This window comes from Cyprinodon variegatus, unplaced genomic scaffold, assembly GCF_000732505.1.
Source record: "Cyprinodon variegatus isolate N-32 unplaced genomic scaffold, C_variegatus-1.0 Scaffold208, whole genome shotgun sequence".
In the NCBI taxonomy this organism is placed as follows: domain Eukaryota; kingdom Metazoa; phylum Chordata; class Actinopteri; order Cyprinodontiformes; family Cyprinodontidae; genus Cyprinodon; species Cyprinodon variegatus.
In genome coordinates this window covers 538235-558372 of record NW_015150661.1, presented here as the reverse complement: position 1 = coordinate 558372, position 20138 = coordinate 538235, and the positions used below count along the sequence as shown (strand labels likewise).

Here is a 20138-nt window from a genome sequence, read left to right as displayed (position 1 = left end):
GAAGAGGAAAGGGCTTTTACCACAAGGAGGTCATTGAACAGGAAGATCTCCCGCTGATGCAGGCCCAGCTTCTGAGGCTTGTTTGGATCTGGCACTTCAAACAGGCGGCAGTAACACACCAAACGGCGATGAGGCAGCGACAGCACCTAAGAGGGCAAAACACAGCCCCCAAAAACATGCTAGAGGTTATTATGGCCTCAGTCTACAAACTAATAGGAAACAGAACCATTTTACACAGACTTGGACAAGGAAGATTCAGATAGAATGATAAATAGGTTACTTACACATCCAAGACCATGGTGGAGCGATCCGATCTAAAAACAGGGCAGGAAATGTCACATACTGTAGTTACTTTCCAGTTAATCGTTCTTAACAAACTGTGCAAAACTGGTAATCTTGGACCTTAATATTTTAAAAAGATAATTTCTAGTTTGGCCTTCAATATTATTTCTCACTCTTGCAGCTCGTTCAGTAAAAATGTCTGTTTTAAACAATTTTGTTACAGAATTTTATTTTCTGTGTTTGAACATCATAAATAAAACTGCTTTGGCCATGAGAGAAACCAAACGGAATAATAGTTCAATACCAGGCAGCATGAAGGCACAGTCCATAGTTAGCCTTAAACAGCTCAAAGTGGGCATAAATTAAAATAAATAAATAAATAAATAAATACAATTCTACGGCACAATAGCAGTATAAATATAGGGGTAAACAAGAACAAATAGAAAACTATAATAAATATTAGACCAATTTATTTTTAAGGCAAATCAGACTCAATAACAAGTGTCTTAAGTTGAGGGGGAAAGGTTTAAAACTTGGAGCTTATGTATTAATGCATTTTGTTATTTCTAGTACAGTAGAATATTAATAATAAAAATATTAGCCCAAAACGCTGCTCTGAATATAATTAGTCCTTTAAGCAATGTAATGCAGAAACATATTCATGAGTGGAATTAACACTGTAATCAGGAGTGAACAAAGGAGGTCAACTGCAAATATTTCGGGGCAACCTTCTGCTGCTTTCAGCACAAAAGCATTTACATTCTTTCCAAGGTGAGAGCTTCAGTGTGTGCACGGCCCCAGCCAAAACACATGCATAAAATCATTGTGAGTAACAGAGTTTTTTTTTTTTTTATGACTTCCTCTTAACTTTAGACATAGCGTATGATAAAGACTTCTGCACTAATTGTCAAAACCTGGATAATACAAAGCGCTGCAGCAATCAGTGTGTAACAGCTGCATATTAGAGAAAAGCTGATAAAGGTATCTACTCTTCAACCCAATCAACCACTGCAACCTTTTCTCTCCAGCCACCATTAAGTGGTGAACTATGAACATGAACAAATACAGCTTTGAACAAAAACAGCTTTTAAAAATTGAATTGAATATTGAACAAGTTCTTGTTCAACCTAGACTTAAAAAACTGCTCCTATGCAAACCAGGCCTCCCCTGCATAGCTGCCCAGGTTATCTACAGTTTTGAGCTTTAAACATGACAAAGGCTGTACTGCATGATGAACAAAGCAGAATAAAACTTAGCTGCATTCACTGCTGACAGGATGAAGCTCATGCAGGTCCAAATTTGGTGATAGTTTATAATAAAAAACTAAACGACACTGGCCTCAGTGTGTGTCAGCATTCCTACTGTATTACCTTTCTCTTCAATCTCAGTTTCTGTAAGGCATCAAGATGGTGGCGAGCTACCATTTGTTTTATCAGTACTACTGCAGTGGGCAGGACCTCTCAAGGGCTTTGGGTGTGTTAAAATCACCAGCATGAAGGTCTAAATCCGGACATGCCAGCAATTTCACAACAGTCGCCAAAGGCATGCAAAACTTTCCTAGACTTTATTTCTTTCCATTTCCCAAACTCAGAAATATGTGGGCTAAAACTGAGAAAGAAAATTCTAACTCCATTTATCCATATATAGAACAAATAGTAGATCAAATTTATGAACATTCCAAAAAGAAAAAAGGAAGAGACTTAAATTCTAAATAAAACAGCTAAACTGTGAGGAAAACTAGGAAACTTATTAAAATGGCCCTAAGTTCAAACTTTATAACGCCAAAAGAAGAAACATGATTATATAAAAATCTCTATGTTCTCAACAGCAAAACAATCAGCATTACTTACTGGTTTCTTTCCCACTATGAGCTTTTCCACCTTCTGCACTTGTGACACGTGATCCTCATTGGTCTTTAGCTCTCGTTTACGAATCCTCTCATAGATGCCAACCAGAGTCTCTCTGGGTATGTCCTCTCCATCATCCACCCCTGAAAGTTAACATTGTAGAAGACAGTTTAGGAAAAGGTCTGTGAAAGAAGAATGTATTTACATAGATATAATACAAAAACTTTACAGATACATTGCGAGGCAAATTAATTAGAGGAGGTTACAACTGCTGATAAAGCAAACATCCATATTATTGGAATTCCTGGTAAAGATATATGGAATAAATTTAGATAAAAACTGAACCTATGAGCATAATTTCACAACCCACTCATAACAGCCGTTTCCCCAAAACAAAGGAAGCTACGCTAGAGATTAGAATAGCAAACAATAGTAGGAACCACATATAGCATCAGTTCTAGCAAACCTTACCATGGACACATGTTATCATATATTTAATGTTTGAATTTCAGTAATTTGGGAACAGGTTTTTAATGCAAAATAAAATGCAACTTTTGCTGCAGGACAGTTAGTACTCAGCGTTCCACAAATGGGTGAAACATATAGGGTGACCATGGTGGAGCAGCCTCTTTCTGATTGTCTCAGATTGTTCTATATTCTGCTTTTAATGAAAGGAGGGGTAGCAGTACTTTAGAACCCCCGAGTAGGCTTTTAAAAAGCACATTTTACATTTTTTTTTCCTTTCAATTTTTTCAAATGCACTTTAGTTCAGATTACTTTATCTAAGAACAGGACAGGAACCTTTTAACTTGGTTACAAGGCCCAGGTTGTGTGAAATATGCTGATATATGTCCAAAAATACCTTTATGTATATCAATAAACATCTTTGTTTTTTTGTTGGTACCTCTTAAATTCTTGATGAAGTCTTCCAGTTTCATTTTCCTCTCTGGCTTGACGTTCGGGCTGTACATGTCAGTGTTGAGGAGGATGATGGCGAAGGCCAGAATGAAGATTGTGTCAGGGTTCCTGAACTGACGCACCACCGTGGGGTTACAGATGCAGTACCGCTGGCTAAAGATGTGAAACCATATCATTTTACAAACCATTTTCAGAAAACAAAGCACACACACAGATCAAATCCCTTGAATGGTGAGGAAATATATTCAACACTGTTTCAGGAAAGCAGAAGTAATGCTGGAAAAGGTTCTCTTTGCCAACTGAAAAGTATACAAACAATAAAGGCGAAAGATAGAATTATAATGTATTGAAATGTAATGACTGGTCTGTTTTACTTTTTAGTTTTTCAATGAGAGCTTTACAGGTGATTTGTGTTATTATTTCTAAGTGAAATGGTAGCTCGCAGTCTAACCTGAATGCTTCAATGAGCCGCTCAACCTTCTGAGCTTCCCCTTGAACACGGATGTGGTTCTGAAACTTCCTGAGGGCCTCGTCCAGCTCCATACCCTGAAAGTCCATTTCATCTACCACACAGCTGGCACGAGAGGAGAGAGGACAGATGGACAAATGGAAAGTTATTCACAGACACTGATGTTTCTGGAAAACAGGTACAATTCCCATAAAACATATATTTTATACAAAAACACACAAAAAAGAACTAATATTAAAATTAATAAAGACCAAGTTAAATCTGTTCTTCCTATAGTGTTTTCAAATAAATATTTTTTTTTTACCAAGTAAACAAAAAGTGACTGCTAACATTTGGTAGCATTTCTTTGTGGCTGCTAAATTTCTTTAAACTTTTGTTAGAGTTGATAGCCTGTATGTAGGATGATTGGGGGAGTTCCATCAAAACTATGTATTTCTCCTGATCCACTTTTTCTCCATGTGAAACACTTGACTAAGAATTAGGTTACGATTTACGATTTGAATCTGATTTAAAAATAAACAAAAGGAACAACACAATTCTTTGTGAGCTATAAAACATTTCATCAGAAGCTTTGTTTATTATAAAGATATACACAAAAATGTTATTACTATAATTAACTAGGTTTGAATTAAAATTGGCTTCCAAAAGTTACACTTTTTGGCAAAACTACAAAGGAAAGGGGAAAAAAAGTCCTACTTACTCCAAGACGTCTCTGTTGAACTGTTTCTGTCGATTTCCCAGAAATTCACCAATCATCTGCCTACTGAGCCCCTTCCTTTGAAGCAGGAAGTGGGCAACACCGACTGGCGTGTCAGGGATGAATCCCCGCTCAGTCAAGTACTGAATGCCCTTCTCAGGTTTCCTGAAAATCAAACCGGCAGCAAGATGTTACAATTTAAATCCTACATTTTAGAACAGCAGAGAACGATCTGTAACTGTTGGAGCGCAGGAAATTCCTCTGGAAAACCTCTTGAGGAAAGCTTGTTGATCTTTTTTTCCACACAAGCATTAAATTGAGATGGGCAAAATAATACATTCAGTTTTAATTGGTAATTGAGTCTTCATAGTTTGTTGGTTAATTGCATTAACAGCTTCATATCTGAATACTATCTTTTCAAACCTTTAATCAACAATATCTCTCATTAAAGAAAATAAATGTCTGAAATAAATATCTGTTCCATAATACAAACAAAGTGTCTGGTTTGGCTTTTTGTTTTATATGCTCAACTGGATGCAAATTATAAAGCAAAGCTTCTCAAAAGGCATGTGGATAGTAGGTCTATGCATATTCTATGTACTTACAATCAAGAGTCAGGCAGCTGCTTAATCACAGCTGAGTACCTACTTGTTGAAAAGATTGAGGCCGATGCGGTAGTGTCTCTTGCGGATAACGTCATTGCTGAATATCGGCGAGTCCCAGCTGTTTCGGGTCTCCTTATGGTAGGTCTGCTTACTTAGCGTCTGCTCTCGCAGGCTGTCCCTCGACGAGGACTCAGAGCTGCAGTTTATAGTGTCATTTGAGTTTGATGTGCTGTTGATGCTGTCATTGTCCCCATCTGAGAAGTCAGATTCCGATTTGCTCTGCCTGTTTGCCGAGCCATTGATGGCAAGATGGCTTTCTAGCTGCCGGTGGCGATGGCGCAGAGGAGCATCGTCGTCACGGGATGGGGCGCGTGGCGGGGGTCCGTGGGAAATGTGTTTGGGGCTCGCCTGGGACGATGTCACAATATGGCCGTGAGGCTCGTATACAGGCGGTCTTTTGACAGAGCTGCGGTCAGAGCGGTCACTGAGCTCTGCTGAACTGTCACTAGGAGGTTCTATGGTCAAAAGAGGAAGATGGTCCATTCTAAGACGCTGTTCTTGGCACTCCAGAGAAGGAGTGCTACGACAACTTGTGTCAGTGTCACGACCCTCATCTTTAGAGTCAAGAGGCCAGTACTCTTGGGAAGAGTTTACTGACTGCAGCCGCAAGTCTGATTCTGTACTAGAGGGCTGTTCTCCTGACCTTAGAGCAGCAGAATGGGACATGTCATCCTCATCGATGAACAATGTAACGTCGCTATACGATGCAACAGTTTCATCACGTATCCTTCCAGCGGGCCTGCGATGGGATTTCATCGGATAGGGTACTTCCCCCTGTATGTTTGTGCAGCCCATAGCCTCAGGGTCCGGGCCCTCATCCCCCTGAAGGCTGCGACAGTTCAGCGCATCATCTATGGACTCTGCTAGAGACTTAACCTGCCTGGAGAAGGCATCCTCCAGCTCTGTGATGGCATCCGTCAGGTCAGCCTGCGGAGGTGGGTGGGACGTCATGTTTGGCTGCTGGTGGACTTCCACGTCTCCACGTTCAGACTGCACCATTGACAGAGGGGTGCCATCCTCCGTCATGGACACCTGCCTCCCTTCAAAGTATGAGCTGTGCACTTTCTCAGGGCCTTCGAATGAAAGCTGCATCCTCATGTTAGAGAGAACAATGCGTCTGGACATACGGTTCTCTGACATGGAGCTCCTGAGACGTTCAAAGTTCTTGTTCATCTGGTACTGTCTGAAGGCTGTCTGAATGGTGCGAGCTGCATGCCGGGTTATGAACCGTCCGCCATATTTACGCTCCAGCATTTCCACCTGCGTACAGAAGGGAGAAAAATAAATTTAGGTCTGTACCACTATTCAAACATTTTAACAATTGGGGAGAAAAGCTTAAACACATTAAATATCTTTCCTTAATCAACATAAAATTTAAAATTCAAATAAAGACTGATGACAACTTACACCCATAAATATCAGTTATGCAGAATAGATTTGCCATACATTTAACCGCTGCTCTCGTGGAAAGCAGAAATGAAATATAGGAAATTTAAATTGGTTGATTTCTAAAAAATAAGTCTGTCTTTTAAGTAAAGAAGAAGTAAAAAGCCTCAATTCCAAACACTTTAATTCTCTAACATCCACATTTAGTCTCTGAAAAAAACGGAAGTTAGCTATGGATGAACAACCCAGGAGCCACCAGATAGGGCCAATGAGCAGGAAAATGCTGGCATACTAATGTAAAAGTGAATGCAGCAGCGTAGATGTTTTTTTAATCTTGTCCTTTATGTTTGCGTTGACATAGTTTAGATGCTGTTTGAACTGTTGATTATGATATTAACAATCAAAACTGAAGTCAATGTTTATGTTGTGTTTATGTTTATTGACCACTATCCCGATTCAAACTGTTAAACTATGTATGGCACTGTCAAGTTGATAAGATGGCTTACTACCAAAAATACTAGCACCACTCATAGGGAGGAATGAGTAAAGGAGAAGGACGTCGCTCCTCTTTTCAATTGTCCCACAACTCGAAACAACGATGGTTAAGGTTTGGACCTAACTTGGTGTTTCTGCATAGCATTGATCCCTGACATTCAAACCAGTTTTTTTTTTAATGGGTAGTGCAGACTAACACTAAGCTTTTGGAAAGAAAAGAAAACCTTTTTTTTTCCAATTTTTTTTAAAACTATTTATAAAATTGGGTCCTAACAAAAAAAAAAAAGTTTAACTGTTTTATTAATTTTAAACTTTTCATCAGCACATTTTTTTCTTAAAGCTAATGATAACATGGCTGATATGGTTCCTCGAGTTGTCAGAAACTTGTTTAAGCATCATGCAAAAATACTGAACCTTAACAAGAATAATGAGTTTGGAAAACCTTGAGAGATACCTGTTTATCCTGGAGGTCAGCTGAGAGCTCATAGCTCTCAGAAAGTGAACGAGACCGCTTGATGGCTTCCTCCTCAGCTTGTTTGCGAAGGATGGATTGTGAGTGCTGAAGTTTAGGCCGACGGGGCCTCTGCGGCCCGGGTTGAACCCCGTGGCCGTAAATTGGGCCGTCAAATCGGTCAGGGCTGATGGCTGAGCCGTGGGTTACAGGACCCTGGCCGTAGCCGGCTCTGCCGTCCAAGGAAGGACCGCTCTCACATGGCCGTCCATCTCCTTCCACACTGCAATCAGGGCAAAGATATGGAGAGACATTTTAGAAGAAATGACAATGAAAGTTCAAAGACTGGGTCTGACACTATTAAAATCTGATTTTTTACAGCAGAAAGTAAGTTGACTATAGGGATTTATGATAATCTTTTTCAAATGAGGTACTGAAACCAGCAGATATTTTACTAAGAGACAAGAGAAACAGAAGCAGCAATTTTTCCTGACATCTGTGTTTAAATTCACCTATTATTAGTTTAAAGTCTGTCTGATACAATTGAACGTCATATTCAAGATAATGTAAAAACTTTCATTAAAAAAGTTTTATTTAGAAAACACAAATGCCACGTAAACACTCTTAAAATGAAACCTCTCGGTTTCTTGAAGGCTTCTTTCTTACTTACACATTCCTGTGCTCTGAAGCCCTACGAGGTGACTGCTTAGTGCGAAAAGAACGTCTGTTTTCAAAAAAATGCCAACTCTTCCTCCATATCTTGTCCACCATTCTTTCAGTCAAGTAAAGTCCAGAGTACAGAGGCTCCTCCAGGAAACCAAAGTTTATGCAAAGTTAAGGGCCAATCAGAGACCAGTGGGTAATTACATCATGTTTGCAGGAGTGACGACACGCTGTTCCAGTTCACGCTACAAAGTCCAGTTTAGAGTAGAAGGGTGGAGTAAATCCAACCTCCCGAGATCCAAGTGGAGATATAGCTGAATGAGGTGCCGATCTGCTCAATCGATCATAAGTGACTAACATCCCCTCTGTACCAGAGTATAGAGTGCCCACGGTTCACTCACAGCCAAATGTATTTGAACTGGAACTTGGCACACCCATGCAGTGTACACAATCTACTTCCTTCATTAGAGAGGCCTGAAATCAACATTCAGCAACAGCAGCAGCCAATCAGACAAGAGAAACCAGCGTCAGGGGGGGAAAAGGGGGAACTGCATAACTTCAAAGACCAGATGCGCACATGAACTTCTTCAGTTCATCCAAGAGCAGATTTATTTATTTGCAATGCATGGCAGAATAATGAAAACTAAAGTCTTTTTAATTCTTAATGCAGCTTTAAAGAAAATAAGTCTCTGAAGTAGACTTGATTGATGTTTGTGGTAGTGGACCCAAACTTTCCCTGATTCTTTCTGTTTGTAATTCTCACACATAAAACATGTGTCGTAAATAATTTGTTTCTGTTGTCAAACAGTTTTTTACTCCTGAACCAAAAATGGATTGATTAGTTTCAGAAATAAACATGAAGCATTTCAACAATCCTGGTGGTCTACCGTCAGCAAAGACAACAAAAAGCACCTGACAGGCAGTAATGCTAAACTACAAACACTTCACATTATACCGAAAGTGAGCACATGGTATTGATTTTTACTTGCATATAAAAAAAACTGATATGTCATATTTTTTATACTGTTTTTCTATTCAAATCATTCTTTTCTCCATTGGCTTAAAGACTTTTTTTTATTTTAAAACATTGAAATCAGTTTTTTACTGACTATATTTAAAAGGACATTAGGATGGGTAAAAAGCAAAACAATTTTTTAAAGTTTGAGGTGAGATGCCACAGACAACCAAAATGGCAATGTTGTTAATAAAAAGAATGGTGCATATGCAAGTATTTATTTATTTACTATGCCAACATGCTATCATCCACAATTATGTTACTTTGGCAAAAAGCAACCATTAGAATTATTGATTTGATTGTATATATTTTTTAGAATTAGCTGTGGAATTTATTTGTCGGTCTTTTAAAAGCTTAAACTTTGTTAAGTTTCTTTCTAAAGTAGCATGTAGATGTAGTTTTATTGTGATTCAGCAAACAATAACAGCGTAAAAGAAAGATGCTTTTGCACTGCTGGAGCAACACCAGAGTGGCCACAAGTTGCTGAAAATCCAACCTTATTGCATAATCACCACTGGGACAAATCTCTCCAGCCATCTGTCATAGCAAACTGCAAAGCCGCTATTCTGCAAGTTATAATTGACACCTTGCCTTCTGTCGAGAAGCCAGAATACAGCAGAAGTAGTTTCTGAAATTCTATGTCCCTCAATAGAGCTTTAATTAGAAGTGTGGATAAATGGGGGTTAACAGTGAGGTTTTTAGGTTTAATGGCACTTTTTTCAAGCAACACTGGCTAACATTTTGTGGATGGTTTGACACTCAGTTGCTTACTAGTATATCAGAAGTTAAGGGTTAATTTGGGATCTCTTAGGGTTATTATACAGGCTCTAAGTAAAGGAGACCTCGATCTTGATAGACTTGTTAAGAATTACACTATTCTTACTCAATAAATGCATCAAGCATTGCTTTTATATCTTGAAATATATCACATGTATATATATTTTCCCCCTGTAATCTTGCAAGGTAGGAGAGGAGCCTTTAAACCAATAGTAGTGCAGCCTATACTAGAAGAATGCAAAAATATGTGTGCTCTATATCAAGGTAAAAGTCAGTATTTTATTTTATTATGGAATCCAACAGTGAAACTTAAAACTGTTTTCCACACATTTAAACAAATTAAATTAATTCTTTATTTTAGATAGATCAGACTGTATGTTTCAGACAGTGAGAATATGAATTTTTGTCACTGAAGGTCTTAAGGTCTGACTAAGACAAAAAGGATATATTTGATGGAAACTCCAATAAAAACCAAATTGACCTTATTACCATGGCTTTTATCTAAAGTTCTTTAAGAAATGCATAAAGGCTGCCTGCTAAATAAACTGAATTGTACCACTGTAAATCTATTAAATATCATATTTAGACAGAATTTATGTAACGCGACAAAGCTTTGAGTTTAATATAAATGAGAGTGTAGCAGACATTCTCTGGGTGTGCGTTCTCACTCCATCAAGTCAAAAAACACATTTATGATGCTAACTCAAAACTAGCTGCAAGGCAGCCTGTATTTTTCCAAAATGAGGCTTGTGGGTCAGATTCTTTCTTCACTCCAGTGCTTATATTCTGCCTCGCATTCAATCGTCCAAGTGTCCAGACAATATGGGATTGTGGGTACGTGGTAAAGTAAGAAAATAAGAGAAAGTCTGGGGTGCTTTTTGCTCTGAGGTCACTAAATAGTTGACAGAGTGAGGTCAGCTCCTCATGATGGAGAAAACGGAGGGAAGCAGTGGGGAGCAGACATACTGGAGTTTATATTTAAAGCTGACATGAATGTTTGAGGGGAAAATGGAAGAGACTTTGAGTAAGCTGGACATCATTGAGGGAGCAGTAAGTGAGACGTTACATAAACATATACAGAGCACAATGAGATCCCGAACGACGAAGCAGTGATGTAATGTGCACATCATCTTCTGTTTATAACTGTACTGCTTATGAAAAAAGTCCAAAAAAAAACAAAAAGCGTTTGGGAAGCTCAAGAACAACAACTGTCCCTCCTTCAGGGTCTTTACCCAGCAGGAGCGCCTCTTGCTTATAATCTAGGGAAGCACGGCAGCACGGCTGGCAGTGATTTTCAGATTCAATGATTTGGAGGAGTTGGGTGGGGGGATGGGGACACCAGACAATCACCCTCTTCCCCTACAAACATCCTGAGTGAGCAGACCTAGGCCCCTGCCCAGGCCTCAACCCATTCCATCAGTGGGACCTCAGGGAGAAACATTCCGACATCCCGGAAAAGAGGAGTCACATCTACAGGAGTTCTGGGAAAAGAAGAAAGCTAATGAGGTGCAGGCAGAGCAAGCTACAGTTCGGAACTAATGCTGCTCCTAAACAAAGTCACAGAGACGTCTGCAAACTGACAACTCTGGGAAACATTTAGGAAAGGTCTGAACATACTTTTGGAAAAACTTTATATTATAAAGAAAAATATCTAAATATAAAATCTGATTTTTTTTTTTTGGTGACAAAGCTAAAGTTATAAAACTGATGGTAAACTTTTCAAAATTTAACAAAACCATTCAACACAGCTTATTTTTTCAGGAAATGGAGAGGGAAGCAGCTGTATAGTGTAACCCAGTGTATGCTCAGGGGAAATGTTGCCAAAGAAGCACAATGACTTCTTGTATCAAGTGGGTAAAAAGGTACCTCATAAAAACAAATTAAATAGTTCTCTCAATTAGTTGACTCACTAATTGAATGACCAATTAACTAAAAAAAACAAAACTAAAAAAACTGGCACCTGTCACCAAGAGAATGTAAAGCCTGCTGAAAACTATGGAGAGCATGGTTTCATTAGGATCCAGGGATAAATGCTGAATGAATCTGACTTTTAAAATTACACTATTATGAGTAAAATTTGCATTTCTAATTATATTCAATGTTAATATATCTAAGTAGACATTGTGCTGAATGAATTAGTGACAAAAGAACCAATTCGACAGATCTATTTTGAAGGTCATAAATATGACCTTTAACCTTGCTTTTTATGTGTGTATTATAATGCAGTCAAGTGGCAGTATAACGATCCTCTCAATGCAAATAAAACTGTAACTCAACGTTCAGGCGATAAAACCAAATGTGGCTTTCTTTGACTGTCTGAAATGTATGCAATAGATTTTTATGACAACAGGTCCTGCAAAGCATACAAACTTTGACCTTTTTGACTTTCTAATCTTTTACTCTCTAATAGTAGTTAGTGAAGAGTACTTTAGATTGCATTTCTGTGTTCCTAATTTATATTCTTGCTCTTAATTCATCCATTCTATTCTGCTGATTGAAAGTGGTGATCACCAGTAGCTGACACCTAAATTCATGATCTATTACACTGTAATGAGCCTCATAAACAGGCACTAGATGGTCTAACTTCTACGGATCGGTATCAGCTGTGAAAAAATTCAACCCTATTTTGTGCACCACTAATGTGCATCCATAATTATAGCCCCCCTCTAACCTTGCTTTTCAAAGATAGCAGTTTTCTTTATGCATGTATATAAACACAGGCAGTTAAGTGACCCTCTCAATAAAAATCAAACAGTACCTCTAGGTAACACCCCTTACCCCACATGCAGTGGAGACGGAGCTGCACCAAAGCAGATGTTTTCTCCCTTTCCAAAGTGACTCAGAGAGCTCATAAATACAGATGCACCCAGCAAGTCTCAGCACACAGATGTGGACGTGAGGAAACTTTTCAGGTAGAAGCTTGAGAGAACACATGGTAGAACGTGAACATCAAGTTCATCATTAAAGGGTGAACCTGCTGATGAACACAGAGGCAAACCTATTTTATAAGCTCCAATAAGAACACTAATGAACTGTCGTGCAGCTGCTATAAAAACCCAAAGAGGAGCATGTTAAGAATTTACAGTTTGACCCAGCTGTGTACTGAAAATGCAGCGCTGGCCAGCAGAACGACGGTGCTGCTCTTGAGAGATTGGTGCAGACTGTAAATAGTCAACCGGAGTCTCATTACAAGTGGTGCTTGATTACTACTGTCAGTTGTGCGCTTCATTTTGAGAAACTTAGAGTTTTTTTTTGTAAAGATCACACATGACTTTTGGCAGCTATTTTTACCAGAAAGCAGAAGCTGAATCTCTGGAGAGACATAAGTAACTGCTGAATGATAGGAAAGACCACAGACTGTCCAAATACTGTCAAAAAGAAAAAAGTGGATTAGTCACTCAAATGGAACATTGTTTTGTGAACGATTATTTCGAAGTTCAGGTCAAGGTTGTTTGAAAGTTGGTATTACAGAAGGGAAATACATTTCTTCCACAATTCTTTACTTTGAAATAATCTGTAATAATGTAACCTTGAAAAAAAATAAAATAAACCCACTAATCTCAGTTTACATTTGATTGTCAAGTTATTCATGGTTTTATGACTTATCTCTTTGCAACAGGTTTCTTGCTTTTGAGCAGTCATACTGTATCTCAAAATTTTTTCTTTTTTTTCTTAAAAATGTATTGAATTTGAATATTACCCTTAAGGGCAAGAATAAGCAAGTTTAAATGTCAAGAGCAGTTGCAAAGTTCATGAATTATGACCCTTCTTTGTACCTGTCACTCACTTGTATTTTGGTGTAATGTGCTTTAGATTATATTTCTATCTAACTATGATTTTTGTCACCGTATCCATATGAATGATATATGAACACCATAATTTAGCATGAATATATGTACTTTTATTAACGCTGTTATTACTATCACGCTTCAAAAATGTCCTCTGCATTGCTTCCTTAACTAGACAAGATGCATGAGTTTTTGTTTTCCTTAAACACAACTTATTTATATATAATTAGGTTTTACAAACAAGAATTATTTTGTGCCCAGTAAAGGTATTAAAAAGAGCATATATAATTTTTGATCAATTTTAAGATGAAAACAAAAAGATGACTGAATAAAATATTTGTTCCTATTTTTCAGTGGCTAATTAGCTGTGACCATCTGTTAATGACACAACAGGACATTCTTTTGCATTACATATTCATGAAGCAGAGATGTTGCATATATGCTCGTGCTACTAGCAGGACTAAGTTACTGGTTTGTAGACACTTTTTACACACTTTGGAAGCAATCAGAAATCAGTGCTAATCTCCTGTTAACAGCCAGACCTCATTTTGTCTGATCAAGGCTTTCCTCCTCCTCCCCTTTGACAAGATCAGACAACAACAAAGTGTGCCTTCATTATAAGAGAATAACAAGGCTTATCCCTTGAACTATGCTTGGCACCTGTCCTTGAACCTTTCATGCTATGGAGCAGCTCAAAGTTAGTTGGGGGCCCACAAAACACCACAAGAATGCGATGCAATCCAGCTCCCATATGGATCCTGTACAGTAAGACTAAACACACATATTCAGTGACTCAGAGCAGGGAGCTGATCTGTTTTCCATTGAAAGGGAGTCAAACCTGGAAACAGGGACACACATTTGAAAGGATCTTTAAGCTTTACTATATACTAGTCATACAACAGTGGACCTTGCTCCGTTTTTTTAAAACAGGATAAAAAGTCCAGTGTGTTCATTCAAAGACAAAAAAAATATACAACATCACTTAAGAAAATACATGCACAATTAATATTTTCTATCATTCTTACCAGCCCCTTAGCTCTAGTTCCAGCAGCGACTGAGTCTTCTCTGAGTTACATTGCAAACACCACATGCTGGCTGGCAATCACAAGGCGATGTACTTCAAACATTAGTGGGTTCCCATATGAATCCCCATACTGCCTAAAACGTTCCTCCAACAAACAGATGCCTCTCAGAACCATCATCTATGTCAGGCTGCAGCCTACTGCAGTTCTCCAACACTCCCATTGCTTTTCCTGTCTTGTGGATGATAGGCCTTTAAGTCAGAGCTAAGTGGCCGTCTGCAATCTCTGACAGGCAAAGTCAGCTCTCTCTTTTTGTCTTTCTTTCTCTATCTCCTCGGCGCGCCGGGCTGGTAGGAGTTTCAGGGGGGTGGAGGCTTGGAAACATGGGGAGTGTGCGAGTGTCTGCCAGGCCCTGAGCAGTAAAGGAAAGGGGGCGGGGTGCAGGGAAAGGGGGTGTGAATGGACAGGACTGGAAGCTGTGGAGCATTTGGATGAAATACGTTGTTGATGTCAAACACCATGTAGAAATGGGTGACGCAAAGGATCGGGTGGGCAGGTGAAGTAGAGAGAAAAAAGCTTTGTTCAGGCATGTTCTCAAAACAAAAGCACAGAGAGCAGTGTTTGAGATAAAGGAAGGAAGAGAAAGCGTATAAGCAAATAGGTTTAAAGGATGATCATATGCATGGACGGGGTGTCGGCAAGAGGATGCAGCTTCTATATGGGCAGAAGAAAACAGAGTATTCCAGATTCACACAAAAGAAAAGGGGGCCGGCTAGAAAAGCAAATAGAGAGGATTTCTATTAATAGAACCTTTCAGGTCTAAGAAGGCAGAAGAAAAAGGGCCAAGGGAGATTTTTTTTATCTCCTCACAGCAAAAGTCTCTGAAAATGGTCCACCTCAAGCCTGTTTATAGTTAGTCTATTTTAAATCAGCTGATTTTTTTCTTGTGGGAACTTCTACAAAACATAATATAAAGTGTGGTATACAATGGCATCTTGCTCCCATGAGGAGCGAAAATCTGGTTTCCTCTAATTTAAACCTATTTGAGTTGTTATTAGCTGATGGCAGAGGATCTGCACAGGAAACATGATAGAAATAGAGCATTATTGGTAATTTCTTTGATAAATATTTCATGATAAAACAGGCTGGATAAAGTGTGGCTAAGAAGCACTTGAAACTTTGACTGGGCCATTATTATACTCCACTATGATTGGATAAACACCATTTAGTTCTAGCACTGGATTGAAGTTATGCTGGGTGTTCTGTTGGAAGACGAACCTTCATCCAGCAGATAGCAGCTTCTCTTCCCCAGTTTAGGACAAGTATTCCCTGCAGCATGATGCTGCCACCTTCATGTTTCATTATAATGATGTGTTGAAGACGATTTAGAGTAATAGTTACTAACCTGAACAAGAAGTAAATTTGTTTCATTAGACCATATTACCAATTTTCGTATCATTTGACTAGTTTCAGCAGAAGCTTTCTTCCTGCACCTCTTTCATAACTCCTGGCTTTGTTCATCATCTGGACAGCTGTTGTCATGGTGACATATTCTCTCACCTGAGCTGCAGACTTCTACTGCTCTTCTAGAGTTAGCTTTAGCCTTGCTTCTCTGACTATTGCTTTCCTTGGACGGTCTGGCAGTTCAAGACAGACCGCATTTCTTTTGAGCTTTAGATTTGTGTCGAGTCTTTATATTTTTGTAAAATTTTTGTAAAATTTTAAAATCTTACCTTGCTTAAAAATCCAACACTTCCACAGATTTCTCCCAGATCTATCTGATGTTTTTCCTGGTGTCCATAAAGCCGTCATACAGATTAATAAAGAGATTAAGTCATACTTGGATTTAGCTTAATTTGGTGCATCATGAAATGACTTAGTTTCCATGGTTTTTATTAAAGGGAAACAGACACATTCAACAATTTTCATATTTTTATTTATAAAATGTTATAAAGACCTTTCTCTCCACCTAACAATCATACATTACTGTGGGTTGATCTCTTACTTAAGATCCAAATAACATTCAAGTTTGGCATTGTAACGTGACCTGATATACCACGCCTCCTGAATAGTAGCATATCTGCAAGGCTAGACTATCTACTCCCCATGCCTAACATGCATCAGGCCTCTCTCAGACATCCCTATTTGCTGGACTTCACAGCCCACAGATGAATCAGTCCTCTGAGACAAGGGGGTTGGGGAAAAACTGCCCCCCCCAGCCAAAAGTATTTTCTATGCAATGACACCAGCAAGAAAAAAACATGGGGAATGGCTCCCACATGCAGTCAGTTTACACGGACACCGACAATCTAAACAGAGACACACAAACTCGAGCCCCAGAGGAAGATTCCTCTAATTACAGGCCTGAACTCCTAAAATGATCACCTTCTGTCGCTTGTTTTCATCTGAGCCTTTAAATGACAGATTCAGAATTAGAGACAAAGCAGAAAAGGATAAGTATAAGTTATCATAACGGATCGCCATGAATATCTGACCGATGCAGAGTGATTACCTGCAACCACACAGTGACTGACCATCTGATCTATTTCAGTCTGAGACCTTCCCCCAGCTCTCAGGTGACTACAGCTGCTAATGCCTCGTGGAGGGGCAGACACTCAGCTCAACTTACACACAGCCACTCTTAATGCAAAACAAACAAAACAGCGAGTAATTTAAAACCTTTTATTAATCTGGGACTGCTTATTTCACACACAGAGTCACAAAGCACCTTGTTAGGGACTGTCTGCATCAGAAATTAGCACTACGTTCTGGATTTGGTTTGGCAACCATCACAACTAATTAGAGTTTATTTTTCCTTTCGATAGAGATTTAAAGCAATATCTTGGTATAATTTTCCAGCATGACATGTTTTTACCCCCTGGTAGTTTCAGAATGAGCCTCAATAGTAAAATCAGTTTCAGAATCGAGAAGACTTCTCCTAAACTCAATCCCATTGGGTGAGTTTTGAGTAAACAAAGAAATTAAAGTCTTCACAGGATTAGTGAGAATATTTGGCTCGCTCAGCCTGCTGGCCTCCATGTCTCACTTCCTCTTCTAAAGTTACGATGCCGTCTAGCCGTCCTGTCTGCTGAAGGCCCACTCCATCTTGGGAGTCCTGGCTGCTCCGCGCTCTGCTCCAGCATGATGTCATTAAGAATTCCAAGCAGAGGCCCACTCACTGCTCATAAAATACCGTTTCTTCAACTCAATACATATGGGCTTTCTGCATTTCAACTCCTTTTCCATCAACGCTGCCTTTGGTTTTAATCCCCACCCTTCTTTTAATCTCTACAGCCGTCGTAGAGCAAAGAGAAGTCAAATACATTCAAGTTGGGCCGATGCCAAAGAGGCATCCACGAGTCAGATACCAGCAGCTGAAAACCGCTTTATCTGGTGATTTCCCACAACTGTGCTGCCTGAAAACTGTCAGAGAACAAGAAACAAAAAAAGCTAAACTAACTTTGCTTTTGCTAGAAGAATGAAAAAAGGCAGAGTAGGGGAAAATGCAGCAAAGGAAACAGCAGGGGAAAGTGATAGCTTCCTGGAAAGTTGGTTACAAGATATTGGCATGGTGTTTCACATCTACATGACATCATGTGTAGTTTTGCATTATCTTTTTTTTTTTTTCTTTGTTGTAGGCTGAACAACTGGGGCCTGCATTGAGAAATGGAAAATAAAATGAAAACTTAACCCCTCGCCTGGTCTGGAAACAATTAGAACGGGCTGATGTCATAGTTTGATACAACGGCATACTAAATGAGATGTAGTGGCCCGGTACAGCTTTGTGAACACAGAGGACTTTGTGTAGGGAGGTGGGGGGGATTAAAAAAAGAAACCGTTCTCTTGTAGATTCTCAGGAACAAAGAATGTCTTTGCATAGCAGCAATCTGGCAGCAGATGTATAAATAGTGCTGATTTAGAAGTAATTAAAGGATATGTTGCCTCTGCTCATCACATCCTGACAGCAAAGTTGGACCAGATGTGTCGGCTGAAGGATCCAATGGGAATCATCAAAGTTTATCAGAGGCAAGCGATATTTGAAAGGCTCTTTTTCTTCTCTCCTGTTTGGACATCTCTGCATTAAGGTGGAAAATAGCTTCCACCTCAGACTGAAACAATCTGCCCAGATGAAATGAAACCGAAGGACTTACTGCTTGTCCTAAAACCAAAGACTCCATATTTGCAAGTTTCTATAGCAGTAAGTTGCCAAAAATAAAGCCAGGAGATGGAAAAAAGGGTGATATAGAAATACTAAAGAAGAGGGCTTAATTTAAGGATAGAGGGATGAATTGCACTCATATGAAAGTTGCTCTATTTCTTTCTTTCTTTTTACTTCAACCTATATATCAGTCATGGTGCACGCTGTTTTTGAAACACTGGTAGTAGACATGAACCAGTGTCAAAATCTTCTTGCTCAGAAATGCATGATTTCAATGTTTCTTGTTATGTAATGCAAAACTTTACTTTTACCCGTGACTTTTAGTCACTAAGGGTGCTAGCCCTGTAACTTCCAGGCAGCATACCAAAATGCAACGGTCTTCTTCTATGCTTTGGAATCTGATATTAGACGACTTTGGACCAGCAGATGAAGCAGTTGTGGAGTCATTTAGAAAGACAAAGCCACAGTCGCCCCTCTAGAATAAATCATACATCAAAGAAACCAAAAGTATGTCCTATCAGTTAAATGTCACTTCTACCTGACAAAAACTTTTAGTTTAGAAAGCTCTCGTATTAAATTGGACTGACAATAAACCACTATCAAGGTCAAATGACTCATTTAGTGATGGATATGACTCTCTCAAGTTACATAGGTGAGAAGAAGAGCAGCCTGCATAGAATATTAATGTGTGCCAATTACTTCATTTTGACATAAAAATAAATAATTTTATATATCTAAAATGATCTAATAGTTTGGTTACACAGGTTACTTTGTGTTGCTTTATAACTAAAATGCATAACTTGATCTAACTGCAAAAAATAATATGATCTCATAAACAAATTATATTCAGTAACACTCAAGGGTGTTACTCATTGATTTAAGCATTACAAAAAACAAATGTTCTCAGTTGTGCATATTTAGTAAATATTCTATTGTGAACACATTCTTTAAAAAACAAACTAAGAAACGAATGAATGGGAAATAATATGAAATATGTGCATTTGTAATGAAAAAAAAAAACTGCAGAAATGCCTGGATTATTTTATTGTAAACAGTTCCACAATAATATAGCTGGAATGAGACAGAGACTATCCTGGTCGAAAGGAAATAAAAATCACTACATACATTCATGCCTCTGTTCTTGAACAAACCTTCCTTGCCTGGACATTTTTGTCAAAAAAAGGAGGAATTAGGAGCGGATTTATTCTGCATTCTCTTCGTGTCGCTGCCCTTTTCTGGTTTCCTTTCACATTCCAAGGTCATATCCCCGCCAGGTGCAGACTCTAAATTACCCTAAAATATGAATGCCAGCCACTAGTGACCAGCTCCGAGGAATTTCTCTGCAATTCCTTAAAATGACTGACTGGGCAGAGAAATTGCAAGAATAACAGCCTTTTAGCAGAAGCATAGCAGAGCTGTACTTTACAACTTGACCACAGGTTTGTGTATTTCCTTCTGTGATTGCAGTTTAACGGATGGCCTCAGCTTAAGAGCTGCATTTCTC

The 20138-nt window shown here is 38.8% G+C and overlaps 1 protein-coding gene across 10 annotated transcripts in view; it reads right to left on the bottom strand.

Moving 5' to 3' along the window:
* Window positions 1-20138, bottom strand: part of iqsec1 (IQ motif and Sec7 domain 1) — a 141021-nt gene that overhangs the window by 10501 nt on the left and 110382 nt on the right. For 8 of the 10 annotated variants that reach the window (XM_015380142.1, XM_015380150.1, XM_015380143.1 and 5 more), the window contains 8 exons: window positions 7214-7493; window positions 4862-6138; window positions 4217-4378; window positions 3499-3621; window positions 3034-3200; window positions 2133-2272; window positions 285-314; window positions 21-146 (listed from right to left, as the gene is read on the bottom strand). In XM_015380142.1, coding sequence (XP_015235628.1) covers window positions 21-146; window positions 285-314; window positions 2133-2272; window positions 3034-3200; window positions 3499-3621; window positions 4217-4378; window positions 4862-6138; window positions 7214-7493 — 2305 coding nt within the window. Of the gene's footprint in view, window positions 1-20; window positions 147-284; window positions 315-2132; window positions 2273-3033; window positions 3201-3498; window positions 3622-4216; window positions 4379-4861; window positions 6139-7213; window positions 7494-7880; window positions 8144-14478; window positions 14820-20138 lie in introns of those variants that run through there. The other 2 variants (XM_015380149.1, XM_015380146.1) reach the window with 2 other exon arrangements.